Source organism: Rhinolophus hipposideros (genome assembly GCF_964194185.1).
Source record: "Rhinolophus hipposideros genome assembly, chromosome: 20".
Taxonomy (NCBI): Eukaryota; Metazoa; Chordata; class Mammalia; order Chiroptera; family Rhinolophidae; genus Rhinolophus; species Rhinolophus hipposideros.
In genome coordinates, this window is record NC_138066.1 from 51741254 (window position 1) to 51758956 (window position 17703).

A 17703-nucleotide genomic window follows, 5' to 3' on the forward strand; every position below is an offset into this window, starting at 1 on the left:
AGTAGGACTGTCCACACTCTGCACTCCTGGGGCGACCTGCCACAGCGGCCTTCTGTCCCCACCCCTGCCTGCCAGGCCTACAGCTTCTTCTCCGAGGGACAGTGGGACGTGCCTGCCGTTAGTGGAATCAGAATTTGAACCTGGGGAGGCGGCCCTCTGAGAGCCTCCTCCATCAGGCGTGGGTGGCACTTTGGGAAAATCCTCCAGTGAGGTCGTTGACCATCCATGAGGCCATCAGCCTGACCTTGGCTGCCCTCCCATAAAAGGCTGGAATGTGGCTCTGGGTCTGGGAACCCCTTCTGGTGACACGCCTGCTGCTTCAAAGCACAGGTCTTTGGTTGGTGTCTTCTTGAGGCTGGGCTACCCCGCCTTTCAGGAGAAGAGATTTAATGTGGCTATTGGGCAGGACGGCTCACCCATCACGAAAGAAAGGGGGCCTCCCTCCAGAAATCCCGCCCCATCCCAACAGCCGCCAGTGGGTGACAGGGAGCACCTGCATGTACCCCTGTCTGGAGCCCAGTTTGGCTTGTCCCGGGACCACAGCCAGAGTCCCATGCAACGGCTGGTCACCCCTGCCAGGAAGACGAGTGAAAGCGTTTGGGAGCTACCCCGACGGGCTTCCTGTGGGACAGCCGTCTTGGGGTCCCACGTGGGGCTGATGACGTTTATGACGTTAGGAAGCTGGCGTCAGTGCCACCCTCCGGGGAGCTCTGCGCACAGGCCAACTTCCAGGAAGCTGCTAAGAGCTGGCTCTTACCTGAAGAAAAGACGCAGGGAGCGCATGTGTCCCAGGTCTACGCGGAATACGCCGCAGGTCTGCTCCAAGGCACGCGCCCTCTGTGGCTCGTCCCAGCGCGGGGTCTGCAGGAGGCCATCGCTGTCCGGGAACCGCAGGTGGGAGTCTGCGCTGGAGGGAGAGCTGGGGAAGCAGGTCATGTGATGGTCACACAGCTCTGTCCCAGCAGCCCCGGGGCAAGGACAGGGAGGGTGTTGGGGAAACCACTTAAACATGCACACCAGGCTTAGTCACCCATTCACAGACACGGCCAAACACTCTGCGTGTAACAGGCTCTCCAGACATCCATGGATGAATGAATGAATGAATGAATGAATGAATGAATCCACTACAAGTCACCCCCAATGGCATTTTCTTGTGGATGGGAAAGCATTTTCGAGAACAAATGCCATTCTATTTCATGACAGATGAGGTCATACTGACAAGTCCTCATTCGGCTGTGTGACCTTGGGCAGGTCACCAAGCCTTTCTGAGCCTCAGTTTCCTCATTTGCAAAGTGAGGACAATAAGGAAGGAAGGGCTTCCTTTGTGTAGAAGGAAGGGCTGTGGAGAGCTCACTGCTGGGTCCCCAGGTCCTCAGGGCTGTTTCCTGACCGTTTTAGCCAGCGTGCGGTTTGTTTGGGCTCCTGAAAAAATATCAGTTCAGTCTGTGGTTCAGTAAGGAAACATTTGAATGATTAATACTATTAATAGTAATAGTGAACATTTATTAATCAGTCAGTATAGGCCTGGCCCTGGGCTAACCAGTTCTCATGTGTTCTTATCACATGTCACCCTCACAATAATCCTATGAAACGAGGAGCGTTAGTGCCCCCTGGAGCGTTAGTACAGAAGAGGAACTGAGGCTCAGCAAGGCTGAGTCACTTGCAGGAGGTCACACAGCCCGACGCTGGTGGAGCTGGGATGTGAACCCAAACTTTGGGGCCTGTGTCCTCACCAGCATATTTTACTGTGTCTGAGTTTGAAGTTTAACAATACAACTCCATTTATTCTGCTTTAAAAAAAAAATGAATGAATTTGTTTAGAACCCGCATGGCAAAATGTTTTACTACATGAAGTCAGCCACACAGCTGGTTAACCGCTGCCCCTTGAGATTTAATAGTAACATGTAGCAAATGCCTGCTAAAGGATAATCAGAGTAAATGCAACCACAGCGCTCGACAGATACGACTGCAATCGCTTTATCCTGTTTCGCCCAGAACGTAAGTGTCAGAGGTGATTAATCCCCAGGCACCTCTTCCTCATGTGGGCACCAGGTCTCTAAATGAAGCTACTTTGGACGGTTCGAGCACAGTCCCGCGTGACTCGGAACTTCCTCAAAGACAGTGCCTTCGGAGGACCTTTGCTCCTCCTGGAATAGCACTAAGCCCAGTTTGGGGCTGCCGGGGCTTTTCTTCCCTTCCTGTCTAATGAAGTGGGCTAAGCTGTCTTCCCATTTCGATGGGGCACTTGGGCTCTCGGAGGAAACAGACTCAGGTACAAATTGATAGCCAGATGGGAAGGTGCACAGATAAGCTGAATTACTGTGGCCACACGGCAAACTCGGAAGCAAAAAGGCTGACGGATTCGCCTGTCTTCCCAAGTGGACTCTAACCGGGCTGCACTATGAAATCATTGTTTGCAAAAGAAGGCAAGTCACAGGTCTGAACACAGCCCCCCACCAGGCCACTTTATGCAGAGTCTCATAATCTGCTTATTGAGCAGTCCGCGACACTGCAGAGGCTGGAAGAGCATGCGCCCAGCGTGTTCCCTGCCCATCCCAGGCTCGCCTCCAAACCAGCCCGAGAGGGGCCACCCCCAAAAAGGGTGACATTATTTCTAGCCCCTCTCCCCAATCCTCCCCACCGCCTTTCTGCACACACCCAGTAGCACTCTCCAAAACCGGCATGCCCCTCACAACACACTGCGGGGCAGACCAAGATTTCCAGAAACCAGATCCAGGATGGAGACTCTGACAGAGTGGTGGGCCGAATATCTCTGTGCCAGCTGTGACCAGGAGGGCTGGTCTCTGGAAGGGGAGGAGCCCCAGAGAGAGGGCGCACACATACTTCCTGCAGCAGCATGCCCCTGGGCAGAAGTCTGCTTTAGCCCTTTTCTATCTCCTTAGGGGAAAATTATTTGTATTAATTAATTGATCGATGAATTAATTTAAGACACTATGCTTGGGAATTACCACTGGGGTTCTATCAACTTACTGTTTGGCTGACTCAAAAGGTTCAGAACAAAGAAAAATAAGAGCAGACATTTAAAAATGTTAAAATCTGGCCCCAATGTCTCTTTGACCTTGAGAACCACAACTCAATAATTTTGGAGGTTTCTTCTTCCCCCTTCAAGCTTTTTCTGAAAGCAGAGACTGCGTGTATATGTCAGTTATCTATTGCTATGTAACAAATGGGTTCAAATGTAACCACCTTTTATTCGCTCACACAGTTCTCCTGGTTGGGCTAGGCAAAGTCAGGCTGTTCTGCAGGACCCTCTGGGGCTTATTTAGGCTACTATAGCCTTTTGGGGCTGGATGTGGGTGGAAGGTGTGAGATGGCCTCTATCCATGGGGTTTGGGAGCTCTGGTGCTGTCAGCTGGGTCTCTCTCCTGTGGTCTGTTGTCATTGATACCTGGGCTACGTTATGAAGCAGCAGGAAGGAGCATGAAGAATGTCCCAGGCTTCTTGCGGCCAGGCCCTGGAACTCACGGAATGTCGCTTACCCCACATCCTAACAGCCAAAGCAACTCACAAGGCCTGCCCAGATTCAGGGGGTGGAGAAACACACACCACTCGTGAAAGGACGAACTGCAAAGAATTTGAGGCCATTTTCGATTCCTGACTGCGCCTGGCACAGCATTGGTTACCAGGTGGAGAAAGAAGTCACTTGCTATGTTTTGCTGTGGCAGTGCTGGCTCTTTTCCATTTCTGTTTTACAGCAGAGGACAAAAACTAAGAAGTGCTATATTTCTGAAGTTTAGCATCTTCTATTTTTATCTGTAAAACATTTTTAACTTACAGCATATTGGGAGTTATTACCTAAATAATTAACCATCCTTTAATGCACCACACATAATAATTTTATGGACAAACCAGATGATATGCAGTGCACGTGAATAGTCTTAAAACCAAATTGCTCTGCATGTGTAAAGAGATAAAAAGTTAAAACTACGTATTTCAATTTTCCTGAGATTTTATTTCCTGATAGTTTTTTTTTGTTGTTGTTGTTTGTTTTCCTAACTGTAACTTCAAGATTCCCAGACACTTTACATTTTCACCCCAGGCATGAGTATTAAATGCCTCCCTCCATGTTCTGTACCAGGCCTATTCTAGGAGCTGGGGGTACATAAGCTACCAAGATACGTGGCATCTGGTCTCGAAGAGGAAACACATGTCACCCTAGATGAACATACTGTCCTGTGATATGACAGGCCCTAAATGACGGAGAACTGAGGCTCCTACCAACTTTTCTCCAGTTCCAGCCAGTGGAACCCCAGCTGTGGGTGCCAAGCATACTGTCTTGCACTAATTCACCAATTAATGCAAATATTCTTTCCCTAAGGAGTTGGAAAAGGGCTAAAGCCGACTTCTTCTGCTCGGGGGCAAGCTGCTTCAAGAAGCGTATGGTAGGCCCTCTCTCTGGGGCTCCTCCCCCTCCAGGGACCAGCCCTCCTGGCCACACCTGGAACAGGGATCTCCGGCCTAGGACTGTCAGAGACTCCATCCTGGACCTGGTTTCTGGAAACCTTGGCCTGCCCTGTGGGGTGAACAGTGCGCAGTGTGTTGGGAAGGGCAGGCAGGTTTTGGAGGGTGGTGCTGGGTGCTGGGTGCTGGGTGCGGAGAGGCAGTAGGGAGGATTGGAGAGAGGGGCTGGAAATATGCCACACTTTGGTGTCCCCTCATAATTTCCAGAACTAGGAAGCAACCACAAGGCCCTTCAGTAGGTGATGGACAAACAAACTCTGGTCCATCCAGACAAGGGAATGTTATACATCTGTAAAAAGAAATGAGCCATCAAGCCATGAAAAGACAATGAGAAAGCTTAGATGCACATTACTAAGTGAAAGAAGCCCAACTGAGAACGGTACATACCATATGATTTCAACTCCTTGACATTCTGGAAAAGGCAAAACTATGGAGACAGTAAAAGATCAGTGGTTGCCGGGGGATGGAGGTGATAAGCAGGCAGAGCATAGAGGGTTTTTAGGGCAGTGAAACTACTCAGTGTGATACCATAGTGATGGCTACATGACATTATATGTTTGTCACAACCCGTAAGAGTAACACCAAGAGTGACCCTAATGTAAACTGTGGACTCTGATACTGACGTATCAAGGCAAGTTCATTAACTGTAACAAATGCACCATCTGGTGGGGGTATTGATGGTGGGGGAGGCTGCGGGTAGACGGGAAATCTGTACCTTCTGCTCAATTTTGCCGTGAACCTAACACTGCTCTAAAAAATAAAATCTATTAAAAAAAGAGAAAAGCCAAAGAATGAATATATATATATATATATATATATATATATACACAAATAAATATATATACATATATATATATATATAGGATTAATACCTTTAACATGAAAAAAGTATGTAAATCAAAAAGAAAAAATAAATGCCCAACAGAAAAATGGCAAAAGAATAAGAAAAACAAATCACTAGAGACTAAACACAAATTACCAATAAAATTTTCATGTCCAGAGAAATGAAATAAATCCAAGTGGAAACAAGGTACCACGGTGGGAGGGGTCTATGAAATTGGCAGTCATTAAAAAACAAATTTTAAATCTAGTGTAGGTAAGGGTTTGGGGAAACACATGCTTGCACAGCCGAGGGGACTTAAACTGGTCGCATCTTCCTGTACAGAGATTTGGAAATAGAATGCAAAAGGCTTAAAAATGTTTATACATCTTGACCCTTTCATTTCTAAATTTTGTTCCTGAGAAAATAACCAGAGATGCCCATAAAAAGTACATACATGAATCGACGTAGAAAAAGCATCTGACAAAAATCTAACACTCCCTTCATGATAAAAACTGTCAGCCAATGAAGACTAGGAGGGAATCTCCTGGAATTGACAAAAGACACCTACAAACATTCTGCCGTTCACATCATAGTCAACGGCAAGGGGCTGCGTAGTTTCCCCTTTACGTCAGGATAAGGTACGAATGCCGGCTTCCACCACATCCACTCAGCGCTGTACTGGAGGCCCTAGCCCCTGCATAAGGCAGGAGAAGGAAATAAAATGCATAAAGGTCGGAAAAGAAGAAGTAAACCTGTTCCCTCCATGCAGATGACTGTTTACATGAAAAATCCTCTGGAATTTACAAAGCAACTATTAGAACTAATAAGTGAATTTAGCAAGATTGCAGGATAAAATGTTAATGTGGAAAAATTAATTGTAATCTCAAAGACTAGCAATAGATCATTGAAAAATGTAATAAATGAAAAATTCCATTTATAGTAGCAAAAAAAAAACCCTACATAAAATACTGAGAAATAAGCCTGACAAATGACATTCAAGACTTTGACATTGAAAAACACAAAACCTTGCTGAGAGAAACAAAAGGAAACCTGAATAAATGGAGAAATATACCATATCTATGGAGTGAAACAATCGTGACTGTTAAGGGGGTAATCTTACCACATGTATCTATACATTCAACACAATCCCAATCAAAATTCCAGCAGGATATTTTTGTGTGTAAAAATTGACAAGCTGACTCTAAAATTCATTTGGAAATATAAAAGACCTAGAATAAACAAAGCAATTATAAAGAAGAAGAAAAAGAAGGAGGAGGAGGAGGAGAAGAAAGTTAGAGGACTTATCTGATTTGGAGACTTATAAACCTACAATAATCAAGGCAGTTTGTTATTGGCGAAAAGGTAGATTTTTAAATCAATGGAACAGCAGAGGGAGTCCAGAAACAGACAAATATGGTCAATTGATTTTGACAAAGTTGCAATGGAGAAAGGACAGGTTTCCACAAATGGTGTTATGTCAACTGGATATCTGTATGAAAAAAAATTAACATTAACCCTTTCCTCACGTCATAAACAGATTAACACAGACCTAGGTATAATACCTAAAACTATAAAACTTCTAGAAGAATCCATAAGAGAAAAACTTTGTGACCTTAGGATAGGCCCGTGTTTCTTAGAACACAAAAAGCACAACCCATAAAAGAAATAAAGTGGAAAATTAAAATCAGTTTTCCTCAAAATACACCATTAAGGAAAACAGAGATACAAGCCATAACCTGGGAGAAAATAGTCACAACACTTATACCCAATAAAAGAGTTTTGTCCAGAACAGGCCGGAGGAACTCTTAAAACTCAATAGTTTGTTAAACAGAGTTCTTAGCTCAGACACCAAAAGCAAAATCCATAAAAGAAAACAACTGATACATTGGATTCCATTACAATGAAAAACTTCTGCTCTTTGAACGACACTGTTAACAAAATAAAAAGACAAGCCACAGACTGGGAGATTTTTGCAAAACACCCATCTGATAAACGATTTGCATCCAGAATACATACAAAACCCCTCAAATCTCAGTAGTAAGAAAACAAACAAGACAGTTTAAAAACTGGCCAAAGATCTGAAAAGACACTTCACCAAATGAGGAGGCGAATAAACATATGACATCATTTGTCATGAGAAAAGTGTAACTAGAAATCACAATGTACAATAAACAACACAATGTGAGCTCTGACAATTAAGTTTGCGAACTGGTTGCAACAACGTTGCTAACCTTTTTTGATATCAGAGGGATTATTCATTATGAATTTGTACCAACTGGACAAACAGTTAACCAAGTTTACTATCTGGAAGTGCTGAAAAGGCTAATTTAGACGACCTGAACTTTTCACCAACAATTCATGTCTCTTGCATCACGACAATGCACCAGCTCACACGGCACTGTCTCTGAGGGAGCTTTTAGCCAGGAAGCAAATAACTGTATTGGAATACCCTCCCTACTCACCTGATCTGACCTCCAATGACTTCTTTCTTTACCCGAAGATAAAGGAAATATTGAAAGGAAGACATTTGATGGCATTCAGGACTTCAAGGGTAATACGATGACAGCTCTGATGGCCATTCCAGAAAAAGAGTTCCAACATTGCTTGGAAGGGTGGACTAGGCGCTGGCGTCAGTGCATAGCTTCCCAAGGGGAGTCCTTCGAAGGTGACCGGAGTGATATTCAGCAGTGAGGTATGGAGCACTTTTTATAGGATGAGTTCACAAACTTAATTGTTCCACATAATAGTGACTGTGTATACCACACACCTACCGTATAAGAGTGACGAAAATACAAACAAATGAAAACAGACAATACAGAGTGTTGGGGGGGTGGAGGTGGAGCAACTGGAATCTCATACATTGCTGGTGGGGACCTAAAATGAAAGAACTACTTTCGGGAAACAGTTTGGCAGCGTCTGATAAAGTCAGACACCCCGCTCATAGGTATTTACCTAAGGGAAAGGAAAAGTGTTCACAAAAGTCTGTGTGTATCAATGTTTGTGGCAGTTGTGCTCATAGCTGCAAAAACAAGACTCAACAGGCATCTTTCAAGTGGTGAATGGATAAACAAACAGGTCCATCCATATACTGGAAAAGACAGGAATACAAAAAAACAAACCACGGACACACAACAGCGTGGATGAAGCTCAAATGTCTTCTGTTGGGTGAAAGAAGCCAGACTCAAAAGGCTACATGAAAGGGTACTTCGCATGATTAGTAATCAGGGAAATGCAAATTAAAACCACAGCGAGCTACTCCCCCACACCTGTTGGAATAGCTAAAACTGAAAAGATGCACCGTACCAAGTGCCGATGAGGACAGGGACGACCTAGGCCTCTCTCACACGGCTGGTGGCATGTAAAATGGTAAAACCGCTTTGCAAAACGGTGTGGCAGTTTCTTAAAAGTTAAACACACGCCTACCATAGGACCCAGCCATTCCACTCCCAGATATTTATTTACCAAGAGAAATAAAAGCATATGTCACATGTAAGGCTTCTACATGAATGTTTGTGGCAGCTTTATTTGTTAAGAGTTGGGAACTGGAAGCAACCCAAGACTCATCGGCAGGTGAATGGGTAAACAAACTGTGGTATAGGCACCCAATGCAATATGACACAGCAATAAAAATGAGTGAACACTAGACACACACAACAGCGTGGACACACTGCAGAATCATCATGCCGAGCAAAGAAGCCAGACAAAAAAAGAGTTCACGCTGTGGGATTCTGTTTACAGAAAATTCTAGGCAATGCAAACTATTCCATAGTGACAGAAAGCAGGTAAGTTATTTTGGGAGCAGGGGCTGGAGGGAGGGATGGATTACAAAGGCACACAAGGACACTGTTGGGGGTGATGGATACGTTCATTATCTGATTGTGATGATGGTGTCTTCAGTGTATATATGTCACAACTCAGTGAACCATACTCATGAAATATATGTCATTTATTGTACCTCAGTGTACTTCAATGAAGTTATGGCAAATACCAACATTCAACTCACTATTATGACTAAGTTTCTAACAACAGGGGGATAATTTAGCATATGGTGACACATTCGTGATACAATGCCATTAGGTTATTAGAAAACATTGTATGAAAGGATTCATGGACCGAAGGAAATGCTCATACTATTAGTAGCATGCAAAATTTTATGAAATATAATGTCAATATGGTTTTATATATAATATATATTTATAGGTATTTTATATCTACATAAATATATTGTATAAGTAGAAAACTATGCCAAAATTACAGAAATGATCGTCTTTAGATGGCATGATTACAGTTTATTTTCATCTAGTTCTTTATTTTATAAATTTTCTAAAAGGAGTAACGTATCATTTTGATCATCAGAAATAATAAGCTAATCTTCTATACCCCATCTTCTTTTTTTTAAACAAGTCTGTATTCAATTTTAAGTTGAAAAACCAATAAGGATAATTCCAAAAGGAAAAAAAAGAAAAGGAAAATGTGAGGTAAAAATAACCAATAGTTATCATGGTTACCACCTCCCTGAAGCTACCTTTGTGCCAGGGGCTCTGTTAATTGCTTTGAAACTTTCTTATACCAGCACTCTGAGGGAGATATTACTAATCCCATTTTATAGCTAAGGAGACTGAGGCCAGGGACATCGTCCCCCAGTTTCACAGATGGTAAACGGCAGACAGGGTTGGACAGCCAGCCGTGAACCACAGCTCAGGCTCCTGGCTCTTATGGTGTACGACTTCCAGAGACAACGGCAACAAGTTAAAAGAACCAACAGGAAGATACAAAGGAAAACAAAACAAATTTGTTTTAAAAGCATCTCTTAAAAGATGCCCCTGGAAAGTGTCTACCCATCCTACCTTTTGCCCCATGCTCCAGGCTCACAAAGCGTTAGCAATCAGGTCTGGTCCACCAGCCCCAGGCCTCAGCCTGGCATGGACCCTCCGCAAACTGGCCTCATCTTGGCATGTTCCTCCTTGTATCAGTTTCCCATCGCTGCTCTAACAAATTACCACACTGCACGGCTTAAAACAATAGAAATTGACTCTCTTACAGCTCTGGCGACCAGAAGTCTGAAATCAAGGTGTCCAAAAGTCTAGGGGAGGGTCCTACCTGCCTCGTCTTAGCTTCTGGGGGTTGCTGGCAGCCCTTGGTTTTCCTCAGTTTGTAGCTGCATCACCCTAATCTCTGCCTCTGTCTTCACATGGCCTGCTTCCCTGTGTGTGTATGGCTGTCTGTGTCTGTTTTCTTATAAGGATACTACTCATTGGATTAGGTCCCACCCTAATCCAGAATGACCCCATCTTAACGACTGACATCTGCAAAGATCTGGTTTCCAAGCAGGAGGTGTCCCATTCTGAGGATCCAGGTGGACATGAGTTCCACCCAGGACATCCTTTTACATGTCCCCACTTTCAACTCAGCAAACTGGACAACTCACTTCCTTTTCATCCTCTCTCCGAGCTTTGGCTTACTTGGGTCCCGCCCTCTGGGCTGCCTGCCTATTCTTTTGATTCTCCAAGGCTCCGCTTAAATACCACTTTCTCCATGCTGCTTTCCCTTGATCCTTAGGGAAGCTGCTAAGCAGAGTGTCTGACATGTAACAGTAGCCAATGTGTGCTGCTTTTCCTCTCTTTCTTAGAAATGCCTTAGAAATGGATCATTCTCTTGTGTGTGTCTTGCCTTTCACTTTGTATACAGTCACTTGCTGATGCCCAAACCAAAGACAGGACAATAACACAACATTCTAGGCCTTTGTGAATACCCCTTATAAATACAGACACAAGATACTCCACAAAATACTCGCAAACCAAATCCAAGAGCACGTAAAAAGGATTATGCACCATGACCAAGCGGGCTTTATGCCAGGAATGCAAGGGTGGTTCAACATATCAAGATCAATCAACATAACACAGCAGATTAATAGAAGAAAGGACAAAAGCCACACAGTCAGCTCGATAGGTGCACAAAAAACATTTGACAAAAATCCAACACCTTTTCATGATGCAAACACTTACCAAACTAAAAATAGAAAGGAACTTCCTCAAACTGACAAAAGGCATCCGTGAAAAGCCCACAACTACCATCACACTCAGTGGGGAAAGACTGAAGTCTTTCCCTGTAAGATCGGGAAAAGCAGGACAGGGCTGGGCCCTCTCTCCACTTCAACGTTATGTAGAGGTTCTACGCAGGGCAATTAGGCAAGAAGAGAAACGAAAGGCACCCCGATTGGAAAGGAAGAAGTAAGACCACCTTTATCCACAGATGACATTCTCTAGATACAGAACATCCTTGGGAATTCATACCCACACACTAGAAACCTATTAGAACTAATGTATGAATATTAGTTCTTTCAGAATATAAGATCAGTATACAAAAATTAATTGCATTTCTATACACTAGCAATGAACCCAAAAACAAAATTAAGAAAACAATTACGTTTATAATACACACACACACACACACACACACACACACACACACACACAAAGTATAAGACTTACACACTAAACACTGAAAACATTGCTGAAACAAAGAAGACCTAAACAAAGAAAGTCATCCCATGTTCATGGTTCGGAAGACCTAATATTGTTAAGATGGCAACACCACTCCCCAAATCGATCCATAGATTCAACACAATCCTATCCAAATCCCAGCCGCCTTTTCTGCAGGTATTGACAAGCTGATCCTAAAACACATATGGAAATACAAGGGACCCAGAACAGCCAAAACAGCCTTGAAAAAGAAGAACAAAGTTGGATTTCAAAACTCCAACTTCCAAACTCATTGAAAGCTACACTATTCGAGACGGTGTGGTACGACCGTCAGGATAGACATGGACCGATGGAATAGAACTGCGAGTCCAGAAAGACATTTCTGTCAATGAGCTTGCACATCCATGTGAATGTACTTAACACCCCTGAACTGTACCCTTGACCATAACTAAGGTGGCAAACTCTATACTACGTGTATTTTATAACAGCAAAAATGATAATAATAATAGCGACCATACACACTGGATTACCGCTTTGGAATTTCTCAGTTTTCTCCCCCCCAAAGCATGTTTGCTCATCGTTCCTATTTCTCCGGCACGACACCATGTTGGATGGGCTGTAGGGCTGGCCAGCCCAGGGACCCACGCGACAGCCACCCACAGGTGGGACTGTGGGAACTCTGCTGACGTGTGTTGCCCATGGGGCTGCTTTGGTTACCCTGGGGATGATGAAGAGTTTGTGGAATAGCTTTGGAAACATCAAGAGAGAGGCTAGAAGGCTGGCCACCTTGCATGAAAAGTGACTCTGTGGCTGTATCCCTGTCCAGTTCCTTATCTGGCCCCGGTCCTCCATCACTGACCAGGTTTGGGGTGTGCGAGGGGGGTGTCTGCTGAACTCTGTGTGTGTCTGGGGCACAGCACCGAAGCCACGGCCGTATGTTTCTGGAGCCCGTGGAAGAAGCTGGCTTTTCCACCACTTTTTCATGAATTCTGTGCCCACGGCAGTGGCACTGACAGGAGTAAGTGACCTGCTGCAGGTAAGGCCCACAAAGACCCAGAAAACCCGCCAGCCTGTGCAGCCCACCCTCCCCGCAGCAGGGCTTTCAGGGAAAGCACGTTTTTGTTTTCTATTGTTTTTGTCTTTCCATTTGGTAAGGTCAGTGTCAGGACAGCCCAGGCCAGCCTGACGGGTTTGCGCCACCAAACTCCACCCAGATGGAAATTCCTGGGCAACTGGCATTTCTGCTGTGGCCGCTGCCCAAGTGCACACACAGCCCTCGCTGGCTGCAGGCTTTCTCGGACACTCACCTTCTACGGCGCCTACGTAAGAGGCTGCCCTAGGCCAGCCTGATGCTCTTCAAGCCCTTGTGAAGATTCCCTCACCGTCAGACAAAAAGATTGCTGGAAAGAATGAAACCTGGGGCAACTGGAATGCTCTCGGAGCCCCAACCCCAGATGTCAAAGGATCCATGACAAAGGAGGGTCCACTGAGAGAGCACTGCCACACAGGCCCACCCTGACCCGGGGGTGAAAGATCGCTTCACTGTCTGCAGCCAGCCTAGTTTGCCAGCCCTGGCCACAGCTTCAGGCCCCAACAACCCCCACCTGTGCTGGTGGCCCATGAACGAGTCCTTCGGGCCCTTGGCACAAAGGCAATTTCTGCCAATGCTTGTATCAGCCACTTTAGGATGAACCACAGTGAGGGGGTGGGGGGCTGTTTTGAGGCCACTTTCGAATGGATGGGGTCTCTGCAGAGACCTGGCAGAGCCTCTGGGTTTCAGGGAGACAGCGGCCTGAGTGGGGGCTCTCTTAGTCTCAAGACCGACATCCTGCACCCTCAGAGTTCTGCCCATGTCCCAGCAAGGCAGCCAGCCAGGGCACAGGGGACACCACGCCGTGACAGAGGGCCAGTGGCTGGTACTCGCCACCGCTGCGCAGGAGGGGCGTTTCTGAGTCCTGTCCTGTCCCTGTGATGCTAACTAGGGCACACACAGGTGAGCCTTTGATCCCGACCTCACTCACTGCACCTGGCCCTGACGGTGGAGAAGATGGGATAAAATACGAACCGACACGTACAGAGCAAAGGTTTGTGCAGGGTCCTTACCGCACTGTTAGCACGCCCAGTTTCCAGATGTGAAAACTGAGCCCCAGAGAGGCCCAGGCCTGGCTCGAGGCCACGCTGCGCCACGGCCATGACACTAAGTTGTCCCTTTGCAGCAGGAAGCGCGTCTCTTTATCCTCCATCACATTCCGCGCAGGAGGTATTTTCTCATACAGGGCTTTCAAACGAGCACAGACTGACAAGTAGCCAACTCTTCTATGGGAAGAAGAGTTCGAAAGAGAAAAGGACATGGGTCACAGCAGTGGACAGGCCACAGCAGGACATGTGTGTGTGTTTAAATATCCGAAACACGAATGACCGCATCAGGCGCGTGTTGGGTATGCCCACATCCCTCCAACCAAAGACAAGCCCAACAGGAGAGCCTTCCTCTGCTGGTGGGGAGCCCCATCCTGGCCGGGCCTCTTCTCCAGCCCGTGTGGTCTCTGCCCGGTTACCCACCTCTGCTGGGCCTCAGTCTTCATCTGTAAAGCAGGGTGGTGGGAGGGGAGGTGTGCAGGGATGAGGCTGCAGGACTGACCTGCTCTTCAGGGGCAGCTTGTCACCCTGGCAACTGTCCTTGGCTATTGGACACTCGGTCCAGGGCAGGACGTCCTCAGTCTTCCAACACGCCCCAGCCCTCGGACTTTGCATGTGTGTCACCTTCCCTGCCACCCTCTACTCTTCTTACCTCTGGAGGCTGGCCAAGCCCTCTGTTAGTGAGGTGTTGGGGTAACATGGGACTTCAGGGAGAGAATGTCCTATCCCACGTTTCCTGTACTCTGACCTGGGGGCCTCACTGGGGCTACGTGAAGCAGGACAGGTGTGGGAAGGGGTGTGCGAAGGGGTTAGTGTGGAGCCACAGCCCTCCACCTCTGGGTCTCTGACACCACTGACAGGGAGCCCGCCTTCCCTGACCCCTCACCCCCCACCCCAAGCCCTTCCCCAGCATCTATGCTACCCCCTGACATGTCACGCCTCCCCAGGAGGGATGGTGTCTGCGTAGTCTTTGTGCCCTTGCCCTGTAAGGGATGGAGATTGATGACAAAAGGAAGTCACTCTCTGGACCTTAATCTCTCCGTCTGTGAAATGGAGGTGACAGTAGCTGGACCCTGGTCCCTGAGACCCCATTAGGCCCTCAGATTCCGGCAGTTTCTAGAATGCATACTAAGCTGACCATTGCAAACAAAATCAAAGGCAGGCCACTGCAATTAACCTCAGGCTCGCCCACGGACAGCCCTGGATCAATCCACCAGCTGGCCGGGCTCTGCCTGCTTCCAGCTACCACGGATGCGGTGGGGCTGGGGCGGGCTGGCCGAGCCAGCCGCTGGAGCAGTCAGTCCATGTCGCTTCCCAAACGGCCGGACAGAGCGCTCAGCCTGGGTGATGGTGGCCGCGTCTGCCGCCAGGGTGGGGCTTCGTCAGCTTTCCGAGACCTCACACAGCAGTGATCAGAGCAGAGGCCTGGCAGATTCCGCTATCCCAGCCCCCCAATGCTGGGTGGCCGAGCTGGGGAGTGTCATCAGTCCACACTTGAGACCACCCCAGCTTTCCCGTCAGCTGCGGGTGGGGATAGGCCGAGCAGGGCATAAATCACAGTGCTTGGCTCCGGGAGCCCCGCGCTGCTCGAGGCTAGAGGACAGCGCCTCACCCGGATGATTGGCTCTGCTGTGCCCCTGACACCACGTGAGCATGCACAGGGCTAATTATGAAAGGTGTAAATCACGGGGAGGAAGGGAGCAGGCACGTTATTCAGGTTTATTACCGACGTAATTTAGGAAAAGATAACCAGGCCAGGCCTTGCTTCTCCACCCCCTACCCTTCCCCCCCACCCCCGGGAGTGGTGCCGGGCTGGCTAGAAGGCACCACCCACGGGAAGAGAGAATGCATCGTCCTCTGGGTGCTGTTTTTATTTTAAATGTTTCTGAGTTAAAGAGAACGACACCGTCAGATTTCTAAGTAACGTTAACAACAATTTTACTTAAACAGCCCAGCTGCTTTCACAAGTCTCCGAGCTTCCATGCGTCGGATGCATTTATAACTGCTTTGCAGGTAGGCACAGGCTGTACACGGATTTCTCTACTGAACGTGATTATACGGTACCATCCATTACGGCTGCAGACTCTGATGGCAGAAATCATTTGTTTTTCTTTTTCCCTGAAGGCATTTGCAAATATGCTTGGAGGCTAAGGGACGCTGGGTACATCTAATAAATAATGCAAAATAATTAATAGCCCCAGCAGCCTGGAGACCACGCCTAGCTGCTACCAAACCAGGCTTTTGAGAAACAACTGCTCTATTCCCCGCCGATTTCATCCTGGAAATCCCTGACTGCATAGACAGCCGCACAGAGATCTTTCTGAACTCAAAAAAGAACTCAAAAAAGAACGAAAAGCAGAGTTTTACATGTTTCCCCCCAGACTTGACAGGAATTTCATATGGGTAAAAAATAGGATACTTCTACACCAAAGTGCTCTCATTAGCTGCACGTGCCGACCCCATTCAGGGTCAAACTTAGGAGGCTTCGTAGGATCCACTGAAAACAGGAGCGACCCAAGTCCCAGCAAGCTCAGTTCCCTGGCAGAGGCAAAGCCCCCGAGTCAGTGACCATACACTCAGGTGCTGCACACTCCCTCCCAATGCTCAGCGGAGGTGAAGAACTTGGGCGTCCCCAGGGTCAGGCCTAGTCTGGGTCACCAGCCAGTCACGACACCCTTTCTAAGTAAAGTTAGGACCCCAACCCAAACCAACAACATGATGCTCCAGGAAGACGGGGGAGGGCGGGAATGGCAGGGAAGGGAGCGCTTGGGTCGGTTCTGGGGACCAAACATCCCCATCACCTAGGTACTGTTTGGGGAGAGAAAGAAGTTCGGCTCTGTCACTGGTCCCGTTATTTAGTGCAATGAAAAGGCACCACGTGAGCCTAGCCTGGTTTTTCTGCAAAAACACCTGGAGTGGACCATCAGCCCTGTTGGGCCCCGAAGCATACAGGGTTACTGGGAGCAGGAAGGGACCCTGTTCTCCACATGTCTGTTCAGGACTTTTCACACCCACGGAAAAGCCAGCCCCAGACTACAGGCCCCCAGAGGCAACTCAGGAATTAAAAAACAAGGTAACTAAGTTACTAGGCGCAGATTGGTGGGGGGCTGTCCCTGCGGGGCCCTGGCTGCGGGTGGTGGGCTCCTGGGCCACGGCCTGGACCTACGTCGACGTGTGGTTCCCTGGGGGATCTGCGGGACCATTACAGCCAAATACAGGAAACCTGCAGGTGTGCCTGACCCACTGTGGGCACCCACTCCTCCTCGGACACTCTGGCCCCTGGCGTGGGTGCCCCCATGCAGGACGCGTGCCATCCCTGGCACGTCCCACGGCTCTGCAGAAACAGAATGATCACCACCCAGGCTGGTGGTTTCCCAACGTTTCAGGTGATGTTCCCCGAGGCAATTTAAAAATGGAATGAATACTAATAATAATTTGACTAAATTTAGGTGTTCCCCTTAGGCATCTGATTAAATTTCATGAACTCTTTTTCAGGCTTGCAGCCCAAATCTGCCTTCTCTCTGTTTCACGGCAAGGACTTCTTGACCATCACACGGGTCCGTGAACTCTGCCGGACGGGCTGGGACTCCCCAGAGTGACAAGACAATGGACAGAGGCTGACGGGGTGGCAGGGGAGTCTGCAGTGCTGCAGCATGGGTCAGGCCACCGAGGTCTGTCCAGAGGAGGAGCATGTGATCACAGAAGCACCTTGAGGTCACGTGGCCAATCGGTGCCTTTTCCTACCAAGGACACCGAGGCACAGGGAGTGAGGGGACCACC

General features: G+C 47.6%; 1 protein-coding gene across 6 annotated transcripts in view; it reads right to left on the bottom strand.

Moving 5' to 3' along the window:
* TBC1D16 (TBC1 domain family member 16) overlaps nt 1-17703 on the bottom strand; it is a 70633-nt gene that overhangs the window by 13973 nt on the left and 38957 nt on the right. For all 6 annotated transcript variants that reach the window (XM_081029086.1, XM_081029084.1, XM_081029089.1 and 3 more), the window contains one exon: nt 758-919. In XM_081029086.1, coding sequence (XP_080885212.1) covers nt 758-919 — 162 coding nt within the window. The remainder of the gene's footprint in view (nt 1-757; nt 920-17703) is intronic.